A 14325-nucleotide genomic window follows, 5' to 3' on the forward strand; every position below is an offset into this window, starting at 1 on the left:
TTACTGTCAAGGCCTAGTGGCTGTATTACTGTCAAGGCCTAGTGGCTGTATGACTGTCAAGGCCTAGAGGCTGTATTACTGTCAAGGCCGTGTGGCTGTTTTACTGTCAAGGCCTAGTGGCTGTTTTACTGTCAAGGCCTAGAGGCTGTATTACTGTCAAGGCCTAGAGGCTGTATTACTGTCAAGGCCGTGTGGCTGTTTTACTGTCAAGGCCTAGAGGGTGTTTTACTGTCAAGGCCTAGTGGCTGTATTACTGTCAAGGCCTAGAGGCTGTTTTACTGTCAAGGCCTAGTGGCTGTATTACTGTCAAGGCCTAGAGGCTGTATTACTGTCAAGGCCTAGAGGCTGTTTTACTGTCAAGGCCTAGAGGGTGTTTTACTGTCAAGGCCTAGTGGCTGTATTACTGTCAAGGCCTAGAGGGTGTTTTACTGTCAAGGCCTAGAGGCTGTTTTACTGTGAAGGCATAGAGGCTACATTACCCCTCGAACAGAAGGATAGCATCCAGTCCACACATAACAATCCACAACTTTCAAACACTTTATACCGATTAGACTAAGAAATTGTCTGTAGAACGCTGCTGTATAAGGCTACAGTCAGTAACAAAAGCTTCGAGGCTACATAATACAATGATATTTATTAAGACTCCACATCTTTTGACCACTTTATAGAGATTAGGTAAGTTAGCTATCTGAAGACACAAGTCTGTTCCCTGAAATTGGGGTATTACATGAATCATCACAATCCAACAACTATTAAACATGAGCCAGTAAGCATCTTGAGAACACTCCAGTCTGCTTGGGCTTAGAGTTGACATGAATGAAAAGTAATGTATTCAGTATTCACCATTCACATTTCTGGCAAGTCATTGATTTAAAAGAAGCTCCCATCTGTTGCTGTGAAAGTATAACATAATAATTTCTTAATGAAACTTATAACATCTTTCAGGTCTCAGCATCTTTACTTTATGAATCGATCAAGTTGCTAAGAGACTATATGCCATTCCATCTGCCGGGTATATAGAAATTCTATGTTTTGTTCAGTCTCAGCACCTCTCAAACACTTTATACAGATCGGGCAAGTTAGCTATCTGCAGGACGGTCGTGTCAGTTGCCATGGGTTTGGGTGGGTAGAAAAAGGTTCGCAACGCCGGGTAAAGAACATGTTCTACGGTCCATCGCCACGACGATCTCTCTTCACCGTCATTCTGCAATGTGAGATTTACAAGAAGAGAACAATGGATAAAGCACCAAATATAATTTTGATCAATAATTTTACAAATATTTTTGCCAGGGTATTTGGGCTTAAAATTCAATTTTGTCCTATAAGATATGGTAAATTTGTTTACATTTGTGGAAGTTTGCTTGTTTTTCTTTTACAGGTTTTGTTTCAGTTTTGACCAAGATTTAAGTTACTTTATGATGCCGACACTGATGTCAGTTCCTGAATAATAGAAAAAACGGTAGCCTTTTTTTAGCTAAACTTATCACAGCTAGTTTTTACATTGTACAAACATTGATACAATGTTACCATTTTCACTTGAGTATACAAACATACAAATATATTCACCTTTGAGTCTACTGCAGCTGTGCTCGAAGCAAAGAGAGGTTTTCTGACTGCATAAAATGAAGCCATTTCTCGGGAAAATGACTCAAAACATTCCTTCTCCCCTTCCCAGTCAACCTGAAGTTAAAACAAAATATTCTGTCAACAAGACATGACATGAAAGGGATCTTGATCTTGATGGCCACCAACCCAAATGCAATCTTCATCACTAGTCCTTATTCTTATTGAGCAGGAACTGATTTTTTAATTTTAATATCAGAACCCTAGACCCCATTTTTTTTTTTAAAGTGGCAGTTTAAACAAAAGTGGTAGATTTTGTAGGGACCATGGTAGCGTGGTAGAAGGGTCTCAAAAGCAGTAGATATTATCTACCACCAGTTGAGTTCACATGTGTTAAAATACACTCCCAGAGTTCTTCTTTGCATGAGCTTGCTAAACAATATCATCATGATATGGGTTTTTTTTCCAAAAATTCCTTCGTTATTAAGGAGAAACAGCTTTACAGTGTTTAGTAACAACTTCCTGTATCCTTGAACCCACTAACTCTAAATGCAATTCAAATATGAAATATGCATCACACAACACGCTATGTTTAACTCTATTGACTGAAACAGTTTTTCTATGTCCAGTAACAATGACATTGACCTTGCTGACCTGAGCCTACATGTACCAAGTTTTATCACTAAACATTGAGCAGAAACCATTATTTTCAACTTTCAGCAGCAGGGGCCATGACCTTGACTCATCCAACCTTAAAATCAATCACAAGTTACAACTCTTAAACTATTATTTCTATTCTTAGTAACAGCAAATTTGACCTCAGCCCACCAAACCAAAATTAATCCAAAGCAATATCTTGATGTCAGCTGCCCACATACCTAAGTTTGTCCTTATATGTCATCTTCATCTCAAGATAAGGAGGGAGGAAACTGCCAAGATAAGGAGGGAGGAAACTGCCAAGATCTGAATCTTATAACAAAGATTTTTCTATAAAACAATCTGGGCTATGACCTTGTGGCTTGGAATTTTTGGAATGTGGTGGGCAAGGATAAGAATCTTTAAGGACATATCAAGATGAAAATTTGTAATACATAAACACCACAACAATATCCTACATCAAAAGTATAACTCCTTCAAAGTCAATGACCGGAGTGACTTTTAATATTCAAGTCCATCTGTTCAAATGATATGAACTATTTAATATTCAAGTCCATCTGTTCAAATGATATGAACTATGTCATCCATCTGTTCAAAGGATACAAATAATATCATCATGACCTTTACCATAAATATAATCTGATAAGACACATACAGTTCTAAAGTGGAAAAAACAAGATGTCACCTTTTTCAGGTTCTTGAACTTTATAGCCATATATACATGTGTAGCAAACAAAAGGTTATAGCTTGTGTTTATACTGTTATGGCAGGGTGCTGCACCCTGTCAATGTATGTTAGCATCCTTCTGGTCTCATTGAGACCAGCAATTCTACCCTGCTGCATTCATGGAATTAAATGATTAAGATAATCAAATATTCCGTTTGTTTAGTCAAAACTTATGATATGATTAAAAATATAAACAAACATTACATTATTGGCAGTTGGCACCAATGCTTCTTCAATTAAACACTATTCCTGACATTTTCTGTCAAATACATAATGTTCAAGCTCTTCACAGCCGTACAGTTAACCATGTGCACTTTTCTTCCTTAGAATCCAATACCTCTTTTGCAGCTTTCTTCCCACTGTTTTTTTTTTAAACCCTAATAAACTTCAAAATGAAGCCGATCAAAATAATACAGAATGTTGCTAATAAGTTTAGGGACTAAACTGGGTCTTAGCATTAAATAAAAGGTTTTTAAAAGCTAGAATATGCCTGCCTACAGCACCCATCATCATCTTTACAAATACCATTTCTTATGGAAAAGAGACCATACTGTATGGTACTTTGTTTCCCTTATCCCAGTACTGTACCTAAACAGGAAGTGAGTGAACTAAAGTTCAACACTAAAGCGGCATAAGTCTGGTGTTCCAAAGAAATCCATCTGACAATTGAATCCACTTAAAGGGACTGTACACCAGAATGGAACCAAAAAAAGTTTTCTGTAACGAATCTCAGGAAAATTATTTAATAGAATGTTTTACTCTTTGATATCATAATTGTAAAAAAATACCAAAATGTAAAAAAAAATCGAGTCGGGAGACCGGGTTCGAACCAGGGTTGCCAAAATTGCAGTCCAGTGTTGTATCCACTTTGCCATGAAGCCTTCACCTAAATTGTTGGAATATCTAAGCTATATACCTAACTTGGTAATATCATGTGATAACACTGACTAGCCAATCATGCATAAGAAATAAATTCTACTAGGTAGACATATCTTTTTTAATGGAAAAATACGAAAAAAACAGCGAAAAATAAATCAATTGTAAACTTGTGGTACTTCAGTTAGTAAGTTTCAATGCATTGTATGTATCGATACCAAGTTTATGTCAGTTTTCGACAATTTTCTTTTTCCCCCCGCTATTTCATCATACGGAGTACAGCCCGTTTAATGCTCTAAAGTAGCTTTTGAATGATATATTATATTTTTCAAACTAAGTCTGGGACACGTTTGTAAACTTCAGTACATTCAGATTGTCCTATTCCAGTACAGATGATTCATTACTAAATGTAGCACTTCCATAAGGAAAGTAATTAGTATTCTATCTCACAGACACATGCTAGATTCCTGTAGTCTTGGACACTCCGACAACTGTGGAACCAAACCATATACCAATACAGTTGTCTGATCAGCCTTAAATAACCTCAGTGGCCAGTCCAAAATGAATCATTGAAACCATTACATTATCTCCGTGGCAAGACTAAATTGAACAGTTTAAACCATTGCATTACCTCAGTGGCCAGTCTAAAATGATTAATTTAAACCATTACAAAACCTGGGTGGCCAGTCTAAAATGAATGTTTTAAACCATTACATAACCTCGAAGGCCTGTCTTAAATGAATAATTAAAACCATTACATATATTAAACCTGGGTGGCCAGTCTTAAATGAATAATCTAAACCATTACATATACTGGGTTGCCAGTCTAAAATGAATAATTTAAATCATTACGTTACCTCGGTGGCTATTCTAAGAACCAGCATGGGCAGCCCTTCAAGGTCAGGCACGTAGTTGTCCAGCACGAGGGGTAAGGTACATAGATTTCCTGACTGCAATGGGTTAATATTAGCCTATTTAAAGCTGCACTCTCACAAAGTGAGTGTTTTGATAACTTTTTTATGTTTTGTCTTGGAACAAGCAGTTTTTTGCGTAAATATCTGAAAACCAGTGGTAAAAAACTGATAACAAAAGATCAGAACGCAGGTTTTCATATTTCCTCTCCAAAATTGATGTTTTATGCATTTTTCTTAAACCGTTAGTAACGGTTTAACAGTTTAAGCCATAAAACATTAAATTTGGAATGGAAATATGAAAAAATGCGATATGATCTTTTGTAAACAGTCTTACATCACTGGCTAGCAGATATTTACACAAAAATTTGCTAATTCCATGACAAAAAATAAGAAAAATGGAAAACGGTAAATCTGTGAAAGTGCAGCTTTAACCCTTTCCCTCATGTCAAATCAGCCATATTAGGCCTGCCACTGCATGGCTTATCAGTACATTGATAACCAGAAACCAATAGATAATAAGCCCCTATAAGTACCCCTACTGCATAGGAGATTATTGGAGAATATTGAAAAATTGCCCCCTATGCATTTCTAACTTATTTTTCTAGTATTTCTTTTGGTTTAATCAATTATAGTTCAATATAAAGTTTGTAGGTAAATGAATTTCCAATCCAGTGGTATAATTTTTATTATGTTGTCTAAATTATTTGGTTGAATATTTATAGAGAAACACAACTCCTGTGAAAAATTGAAGATGTTTCAATTGATTTCATATTATACTATATTTCCAATGACACCTATGCATAACAACTTTAATATTTTGTAGAATTTCTTTTGATTAAAATAATGTTAGAAATTAAAATAATGAATATAGTATTTGTAGTGTATTAAATTTCGAATCTAGTGATCATAGTTTAATCTAAAAAGGTTTTGACAATAAACAAATATTCAAATCACAGAAATCATGCATTGTTAAAAAATAAACACAATTTAATTGGGCAAACAAGAAATGTTATTTCAGATTCATTGTTCTCATAAATAAAATTTGCATGTCCCTTGTTTTGAAATTAATTGAATAAAATAATTGTAAATATCAAAATAAAAGTCTGGGTCTGCTACTGGCAGTTTTAAAAACTTTGGGAACGTACTAGATGTTGCCCTCAACAAGCCGAACAACTCGAATTTTTAATAGTCAGAATCCCTATTTAAACAAAATTACCATGAAGAAAGTCATTTCAATAAAAATCAACTGTATTGAAAAGTAAGTGTATTTGCCTGATTCTTGGACTTAAATTATTCTGTAAATGACTAAAGATTTCGGTAAAATGCAGCTTATTTCTCTGCATTTGTAGTATCAGTAATATTTTGTTTCCAGCTTGGCTGCTGACGTCTTATTGTATAACCAATACTTAATCATTATGATTGAACATAAAACATATTTACGCAAATAAATAAGATATGATATCAAATATGATGAGAAGAAAATAAAACAAGGTAATTACATCAATAAAAAATATTTCATTTTTTCATAATTGAGAATCAAAGCAAAAATGCTTATTCTTAGGCTCTCTTCTTATTGTTTGAGCTGGACTTCTTTTTATAAAACCTCCCTACCATAGACAACTATTTCTTTGTTCATCATTATTGTACAAGGGTATAAAAATGAATACATGGCCTTCATGTTATATAAGTTATATATGGTAAGACAAAAAATTATAAGAGGACGGAATTTTTTATCCTATTTTTTTTTTCAGATGGTCAAGTAAACTCAAGTTATCATTATATCCGTATATGTTATGGGCCATGATACACCTTTAAATGGTAGCTAGGCATTTTTACAATAAGCTTAATAATTTAACTACATCTGTAGTCAGCATATACAAACATACAATAACAAGAGCACCATAAGTGGTTTCCAATTTTCATGTGTTTTTTTGCTGTCATTCAAGGAGCATACACAACCATCATTTAAGCCAGAGTTACGGTATGGCACTTGGTTAAGTACGAGTTTGGGTATATTGTCACCGGTGACATATACAGACTTTCAACATTTTGAGTTAAAGCCAAGATTAAAGTATTTAAATGAAATAGCAAGAACTGTAAAATCAAGGCTATGACCATATCTCAACATTCTTTTGTTAAAAAACGACAGCAACAATATTTACAGACAAGGCCTGAATCTTTTCGATGGAGAAATAATCAAGCAGCATATCAGCCTTGGATAAACTCGAGCATAGGTCCACTTATGACCCATTCTACAATGTCTATAAACTAAGATTTTTTAAAACAATAAATTCTGCTCATATCAAAACTCTACCTTATCAATTTCCATGGAGAATTAATCAAGCAACAGGTCCACGCTCAACAAGAGGACATTGGTAGTGCACACCGCCATGTCTTTTCGTGACTAATCTGATTGTGTTTATTTTGCTTTTTCTATTAACCAAGAATTTTTCTAACAATGACTCCAGCTAATAACAAATAAACTCCACTTTATAACAAATAAACTACACCTTATCAATTTCTATGGAGAAGTAATCCAGTAGCAGGTCTGCCTTGGATGAGAGAAAGTTGACGATGTACGAGGCCAGGTCTTCCCGCGGCCCATCCCCATCTGTCCAGCCACTCTCCTCCATCTCCAAGGCCATCATGGCAAGCTCATAGATCGGGGCTGGCTCCTGCAGAAAAACACGTTGATTTCCCATTATGACTATTTTCTATAGAGTTCTTGCACTTCAATGACAAAATATCACATCTTCCTTCCACTTCTTATTTACTGAAGTTTAAACTTATCCATTTCACAACGAATGTGAAACAAATTTATACAACATTATATCAATCACTCTCATTGACAAATTGTTACGCAAGAGTGGTGTTAAATGTTGTAGAGGAAATCTAATGTTGTAGGGGTAATTTTAAGACAACTTGCGAGTGTTCCTTCTTTCACTTACCGAAAGTCGAAGGAGACCAAAGTTGCCGAAATCAAATACAAACAGCTGGTGGAACAGTTCCTCGCTGGAAAATACAACAGTCTTCAAGACTCCCATCAAACATAAATAGATAAACACTAACAACTTTTAATTACCCAAAATAAGTCAAGCGTAAGTTTGTTGCCATTCAAAGCAAAGTCTTGAAGGTCTATGAACAAATCTTATATAAAACTAACACCTGCAATCTTCAACAAGAGTGAAACGACTTGTTCTGGCTATGTAAAATCATAACTCAAGAGTGTGGTCTAAGTTTGATGGGAATTTGGTAGCCATTTCTCTGATATGGCTTAGTTTGTTTTACCGCTTTAATATCAATCAATATTTCTTCAAGGTCATGACAAACAAGAGCACTGCAGACAGATGCAAATACTCGTCTGTTTTCTTTTCACTGGTTGATAAAGGGGAATCATTCAACTATCATTAATGTCAGAGTTACGGTCCCTGAAACCCATGTCCATATTTTCATTGGTAACATGTGTACCAAATTTCATGAGAAATACTTTGTATGGCCATGGTTAAATTTTTTAAATGAAGACTTTTATAAGAGCATTTAGAATTAGATAATACCTTGAACCTTTTCTTTGAAACACAAAGAGTTTAACATTTACATTATCCTTTGCAAAACAGGATTTCCAAAAACTAAAGTTAGCCTTGAGGAGACATATTACCAAACAAAACAGGAAACAATTTACCTGAGTTTTGTGGTATTGACTAAAAGCAGTTTTGTCTGATGTTGTATCAAGGCAAACTGTTCATCCACACATCCAACAAACACATGGTCGGCAAACATTTCCCGCACTCCTGGTGAACAAATAAGACCAACAAGTAAATATTTACACTCATACATGGTCCTCAATCCATCAAGGGGCATAATGTGACAAACATTTCAGCCAGAGTTATGGAACTTGCTTCAAAAATGAACATGAGCACCAAGTTTCAGTTTACTTTCTTAAAGGATTTTGAGTTATGGCCAAGTTTTTTTTAAAATTTTGATGACGACACCAAGGCTATGACTGTCTCTAGACTTTTTTCATTGAAAAACACACTTGAAAATAACTTCAACCCCATACAATTTCTAATGATTTACCAGCCTGAAAAACAGCACCATAAACTGATGACATAGCTCAATCCTTTCCTTGGTTAAACATTTATGAGTCATATATATGTAATTATAGAAAGTATTTAGCTCGAGACGGTACTTTAATATTCAAAGGTTCAAACAGGAGACCAGTGGGTGGCCTGAATGGTGCAAGACAGAAAATGACAAGCAGTCATATATGCAAAAAATTTATGACAAAGAAGGTATACTCTTAGACTATGACAGGATATGCAAAAATTCAGGCCTTCGATCCTTGGCAAAGCTGATGCTGAACTCCTTCTGGGACAAGTTTGGCCAACGTACAAACCTAGCACAGACGTCTTATGTAACATTTTCATTTTGCCTTGAAATACAATTTAAAGAGTTTGATGAAAACATATTTAAGATATTCTAAGTTTTAATCACATTTGATTGTTTACACAATCACCTTTTTAACACTAAGCAGGTACAAGCACTCATCTGGGTTTTTTTCACCAAAAAGGGGAAAAGTGAACAAATATTAAAATTTCATGTTAATACATGTACCTTAAATAGGTTTTTAGTTATGCCTGTGGTTATGCATTCACACCTAACGCTTGCTTGGGTGAGTTGTATAGCTCTTATTCTTCGAAAGGTCGAGATGAAAATGAAGTACCTGAATGCATGTTGTTTTTAATTGCCTTCTGGAGATCTAGCACACTGGTAAGGCGAATTTCTCGTCGTTTTGGTTGGCTGCCACATTTAGGCAGGGACACTGGACTACTGCTGCAGAGATAGGAAATGGTGAAACTATTGATCCTTCAACAAACACATGAATGATACTATTTTCTGACATATCTTTAACTGCAAGTTTCATGAATGCTTTGGCCAAGGTTAAAGATTTGCACAGCAACACCAACGCTATCACAAAACCTAAACTTTATTCCTTGAAAAACAGACAAGCTTATATAATCAACAGCTTGAAATTTGGAACAGAAAAAAATTCTCCCTTTGCTTTTGTGACTGCAAAAGTGAACCAAAGATACAAAGTTAGATGAAAAATCAGGAAAATACTTGAGAAAGTGATTTTCAAAAAAGTAATAAAAGACTATAGTGATGACATATCAATCACTAATTCAAACCCTTGAGGATGAATAGCATTGAAATGAATATAAGTTGCAGCCTGCAGATAATAATAAATTTATAGTCATACATGTACCTATTCTTATTTGATGTGGTTGGTTTGTCAATATCCATTTCTTGATTTCCACTGCCTTGGGAATTTTGATTGGCTTCCGGAGCTTCATTTTGATTGGTTTGTTCCAGTGCTGCATTTTGATTGGTTGATTTCTGAGCAGTGTTTTGATTGGGTGGTTTAAAGAATGCTGTTAATTTCTGATCTTTACTGTCAGTTCTGACCATCTGATGGGCATATGGCTTGTTTGATGATTCTGTTAATAATATCAAATTCATGTTAAGTGAAAACCTTTAACAAAATATAAGATTTAACTGAGAATTTAACAGCTACCATACTTGTCCTGATGGATGTATCTAATTGGGTTCATACATCTGTAAGGCCATTTAAGGTTCTTAACTATTCAAATTTATCTCAATTCTAACATATCAAAAAAACATTGTCATTATTTAGGGACATAATACTTCTACTAAAAAAGAGCGTTACTTCAAGCCAGAAGATACAAAGGCATGATCTGATTTACCTGCTGCAGAAGACTTTGCTACTTCCTTGTCAGTTTCAGGAATGCTGGTCGCCCCAGGCAACAGAGCCTGTACAAAGTATGTTCTACTTGAGTTACACCCTAGCAGGCGAGTTTCTATAACCTTCTGTACTCCCTCTATGATTGCATCTTCATGTAGGAAGCGTACCTCGTGTTTTGTTGGGTGAACATTGACATCAATATTCTGTGGAGCTATTTCCAAGCTGAAAAAGTACAATTCACATATGATCATAATGTTTCATCTCTGAATTTTTCATTGCATTTGGAAGCACTCTAAAATAATTATCTATTCAAGTAACTCCCTTGTTCTCAAATTAGAACGAATATATCATTGAAAAATTAAACATATATTATGATAATTCTTTCTAATCTATGGGGTCCAAAGCCTAGAGACTCTACGTAAATTATGATGATAATTTTTTGCATTATAAAATATGTCAAAATATTGAAATAATTATCATAATTAATATTTCCAAAATAACAAATATTCCAACTTCTGCATTTCATTAAATTGTTCTCATATAGTTAAACTGTGATAAGTTGAGGATGCCAGAGTGCAACCCAAAACCTCCAGTTATCTGAGGCTTAGAGTTTTCCCCAGTTTCCATTTCTGTCCTGATGAAATGCCTTATTTTCAAGTTTTGAAGACAAAACACATCTAGTAGTGTTATACCAGATTTCAAATTTTCTTTTTCAAATTCTTCACTTTTTTTATTTCATCATTAAAAAGGAAAACTACATCAGTTCCTTAACATTTTTTTGTATTATTACATAATTGATGAGAAGGAATTCTTCTTGCAGGGTAGGATGTTCATGGGTGTGTAAGCTTATTTATACTCGCACTCGGGCCTTGCCCATTCAGCGAGTGCTCCTTTAAGATTGTTAGTCACAAGAGACCCCCATTTAACGTCCCTCCCGGAAGCGGATTAGTTTTTTTTAGTGATGCGACTGGGGATCGAACCTGTGACCCCTGGATTGATAGTCAAGTGTGTTACCTCAAGACCACGGATCCGCCGGATGTTCAACTGTTAAGGTAGGGTTTTATTCATGTGTTAATTACTCATTAACATTTTTTTACAATTAAATTCTCATCATTATCTTCTCACAACCACCTCTTCAAATGTCTTTATCAATTAATACCGGTCAAGCGTAAACGATAAATATCAGTTTCCACACCTTATTCATTTTCTTTATGTCTGTCAATTGTTTATTTTGGAATGCTCTTTAGGGAAAATGTGTGAAATTATGACATTGAGTTATTTATAAGCCTGAGCATTTGGACAGGCAATGTTGCTTAATTGCTGCATACAATGTATTTAATATGAAAATAGAAGGAAGAGAGGTCGGGACTGTGCCACAACCTTGACCAACCAGCAGTTTTCGAGGTATCGCCTGTTCAAGTAATTGCAGTTTTACTGTATATAATATGGAATAATTATTTCCTTTTTACATAACTTAAAATATTGTATCTTAATTTTATATACAACATTTGATACATTTTATAATTTCCCCTTTTGTTTTCAATGCTTCCTAACACCTAACTGTTGTCACTATATTTATCACCTTTATGCTTCTTTGTCCTGGCTTATCAGTTAGAAATAGGCTGACATATTAACACAATCATTGCAAGCTGTGATAGCTACAAACATGACAAAGAGTCTTAGACAATTTCAAAAGCAACCATAATTCTAGCTTGAGTAAAACTCTAAGATGGCAAGATTGCTGGTGACAACTAAGCCTCAAAGACAGTTTTACACCCATGAGTTCTGAGTCCAGGGGTCAGTTCAATAAAGTTACAAACTCTCATTGGGGTATCTGTCATCTTTAATCACAGGTATGTTGTTTTACACTGTTTCTGTTTTAATATTATTTAAAATAAAAAGGTTTTTTTTCAAATTATCAATTGAGGATTTTTGTATTTATCCTTCATCTCAAAGGCTACATGTAAACATAAAATGAAAATTTTCAAATAAGATTATAAGTATCTTCCATGGCCGAGAGTGTAAGACAGGTTCATTCCGACCCGAACGTAGGGTGTTTTGCGGAAACGAGGTTTACCGAGTTTCTGCAAAACACCCTGTGCGAGGGTCGGGATGAAACTATCTTACATGAGCGGCTATGGTAGATGCTTTTTATCCCACCTCAGTTAAACAAAATTAAGTAAAAATGTATTTTTTCCTGGAACTCTTTTGTACTAAGTGAAAATAATTGCGTATGGATATGCGATAGCATGTGGTTGTCAAGGATATGCACGCAGCGATTCGGTTATGATAACAGTCAATTCGATCTTTAAATAGTTCAGAGGAGAGTGACGCATTATTTCTTGAAATGTGCGTGAAAACTGTTTTATAGTGACATTTGAAGCGAGAAATAATTAATTAGCATTCTAAATATTGCCACAAGACAAGGTTTCCATGATGCGTCAGACGACAGTCTTCAACAAGGGAGGTAATTATAATGTGACGACCGTTAAAAAGGAGTTCCATACGGGCATTTTAAGAATAAGATAAGAATATCTAGCATGGTTAAATTATTGGATCTACTTATCTGAGGTGGGAGAAAAAGTGAGTTATAATATTTATTGAATATAATCATTTTCATTGTTAAATAAATTTCAAGATATTTAAAGTGTAACTAATATCATAAATAATGTACTATTACATTAATTATCACATTAATTATCTATTATTCTTAATAACATGTTAATCTTACCTGAGGTAGAGGAATGGATGAGTGTGTTTCGGGAGATAGGCCTGGTAAACAAGATCTATAGCCTTCTTGAGGGCACTTGACTCTACCAGTCTATCTATAAAGAATGGCATTTGAATGTTGAGTAATGATATGAAATATATATGTTGTAAAAATTTGGGAACTGCTTACTAATGTTACAAAATGATTGTCAACCTTTTTATAATTACTGATGCAGACAACACGTTTTTGTATTGTACAGAGAAGCAATGGAGAACAATCAATAATTATCAAAGAAATATAGGTCTTGATAAAGCAATGTTTTTCATACATGCCATATTTCTGAGAGGCTTCCCAAGGGATTTTGGTCTGAATTCCAGGGGATTTTGATATTACACCAGGGGATTTTTATGCAGCGAAATTTTGCGCAATATCTACATTTATGATACAAGAATAAATACAGAAACATACTCTAATTACAATATTTTTTTGACTAAGTTATCATGGTCCTTCATGGAATTTCACACTCATAATATTATGGATGCTTTCCACTGTCAACCTTGAGCTACATGTAGTTTTTATTTATTTTTTAATATATTTTTTTATTTATTTTTTAATTCCAGGGGATATGGATACCCGGGCGGGGGACCAGGGGATGGGTCAGAATGCCTGGGGGGATTTCCCCTCCGCCAGGGATATGGCATGTATGGGTTTTGAATATGGTCAAAGTTTTTGCAGTACAGAGGTTCCCTTCTCAAAAAAAAATACACTTTTTACCAAAACGCGCTTAAAACGCACTAAAAAGTGTATTTTTCCTGCGTTTTTCTGAAAAAGTGTATTTATTCTGCGTATTTTTATGAATAACTGCGTAATAAGTGTATCTTTTCTAAATAAGTGTATTTTTTCTGCGTCTCTTGTTAACTGAAGTGCGTTTTTTGTGTGAATAAGTGCGTCTTTTCTAACAGAAGTGCGTTTAAGTGTATTTTTTCTGTCAATAAGTGCACTTTTTATACAGAAGTGCGTTAAAAGTGAATCTTTTAGGTTTTCGTTTTCAGCAGAGTGCGTTTTAAGTGGATCTTTTAAGGGAAAAGTGCGTCTTTTATTTTGTTTCTTTTTTTACC

General features: G+C 34.7%; 1 protein-coding gene across 3 annotated transcripts in view; it reads right to left on the bottom strand.

Moving 5' to 3' along the window:
* Positions 1 to 436: 436 nt before the first annotated feature.
* Positions 437 to 14325, bottom strand: part of LOC128234024 (DNA mismatch repair protein Mlh1-like) — a 59684-nt gene continuing 45795 nt past the window's right edge. Inside the window, exons 10-19 of one of the 3 annotated variants that reach the window (XM_052947977.1) lie at positions 13229 to 13322; positions 10499 to 10719; positions 10000 to 10231; positions 9457 to 9563; positions 8416 to 8524; positions 7685 to 7748; positions 7247 to 7411; positions 4680 to 4772; positions 1567 to 1680; positions 437 to 1204 (exon numbers count right to left, since the gene is read on the bottom strand). In XM_052947977.1, coding sequence (XP_052803937.1) covers positions 1043 to 1204; positions 1567 to 1680; positions 4680 to 4772; positions 7247 to 7411; positions 7685 to 7748; positions 8416 to 8524; positions 9457 to 9563; positions 10000 to 10231; positions 10499 to 10719; positions 13229 to 13322 — 1361 coding nt within the window. In that variant the 3' untranslated portion in view covers positions 437 to 1042. Of the gene's footprint in view, positions 1205 to 1566; positions 1681 to 4679; positions 4773 to 7246; positions 7412 to 7684; positions 7749 to 8415; positions 8525 to 9456; positions 9567 to 9999; positions 10232 to 10498; positions 10720 to 13228; positions 13323 to 14325 lie in introns of all 3 variants that reach the window. The other 2 variants (XM_052947969.1, XM_052947986.1) reach the window with 2 other exon arrangements.

Source organism: Mya arenaria, chromosome 1 (genome assembly GCF_026914265.1).
Source record: "Mya arenaria isolate MELC-2E11 chromosome 1, ASM2691426v1".
Classification (NCBI taxonomy): Eukaryota; Metazoa; Mollusca; class Bivalvia; order Myida; family Myidae; genus Mya; species Mya arenaria.